The sequence below is a fragment of the Lipotes vexillifer genome, unplaced genomic scaffold (assembly GCF_000442215.2).
Source record: "Lipotes vexillifer unplaced genomic scaffold, Lipotes_vexillifer_v1.1 scaffold1439, whole genome shotgun sequence".
Taxonomy (NCBI): domain Eukaryota; kingdom Metazoa; phylum Chordata; class Mammalia; order Artiodactyla; family Lipotidae; genus Lipotes; species Lipotes vexillifer.
The window spans coordinates 880,470-881,386 of record NW_006785059.1 but is presented as its reverse complement, the minus strand read 5'-3'; the positions used below and the strand labels follow the sequence as shown (position 1 = coordinate 881,386).

Sequence of the window (917 nt, the reverse complement as noted above, 5' to 3'; positions counted from 1 at the left end):
CAGCCGCTGGAGCCGGGTCCCGGACCGCCCGCGCGGGCAGGGGGCGGTGGAGCCGCCCGCTGGGTCCGGCTGAACGTGGGCGGCACCTACTTCGTGACCACCAGGCAGACCCTAGGCCGGGAGCCCAGGTCTTTTCTCTGCCGCCTCTGCTGCCAGGAGGACCCGGAGCTGGACTCAGACAAGGACGAGACAGGGGCCTATCTGATTGACAGGGACACTACCTACTTTGGTCCTACCCTGAACTACCTTCGCCCTGGGAAGCTCATCATTACGAAGGAGTTGGCAGAAGAAGGTGTGGCTGGAGGAAGCGGAGTTTTACAACGTTGCGTCTCTCGTGCGACTTGATAAGGAAAGGATACGGGACAACGCGAACAGAACTTCACAGGGCCCCGGCAAGCACGCGTACAGAGTCCTGCAGTGCCTAGACGAGGAGCTCACGCAGATGGCGTCCACTATGTCTGACGGTTGGAAATTCAAACAGCTAATCAGCATCGGATCTTCCTATAACTATGGAAATGAGGATCAGGCAGAATTCCTCTGTGTTGTCTCCAGAGAATTAAATAATTCTACCAATGGCATTGCCATTGAGCCGAGCGAGAAGGCAAAGATTCTTCAGGAGAGAGGATATCGGATGTAAAGTCCGGAGTCCTAACTGACGAGAGAGCAACCCAGCAGAGCACCTCTGTGAAGTTAAATCTTGCTCCTGTTCAGTAACCAAACTACTGCAAAGCAAAGCTGAGCCCGGCCCCCCGGTGGAGAAGTGTTCTGGTCAAAACCAAAGGAACCCCAGCCCCCCCCCACCAGGAACCGGAAGCCAGAGGCCGCTTCCGGCTGCAGAATACCTTTTCAGAACCTGCTTCTGTTTTCTTAGCCAGTGTTATAACAAATCTTTACAAGAGCAGCTGGGCCGGGTTCCC

General features: G+C 55.7%; 1 protein-coding gene across 1 annotated transcript in view; it reads left to right on the top strand.

Moving 5' to 3' along the window:
- LOC103083947 (BTB/POZ domain-containing protein KCTD2-like) overlaps positions 1-637 on the top strand; it is a 16,555-nt gene extending 15,918 nt beyond the window's left edge. The window contains 2 exon segments of the mRNA XM_082931074.1: positions 4-297; positions 299-637. Coding sequence (XP_082787200.1) covers positions 4-297; positions 299-637 — 633 coding nt within the window.
- The last annotated feature ends 280 nt before the right edge of the window (positions 638-917 follow it).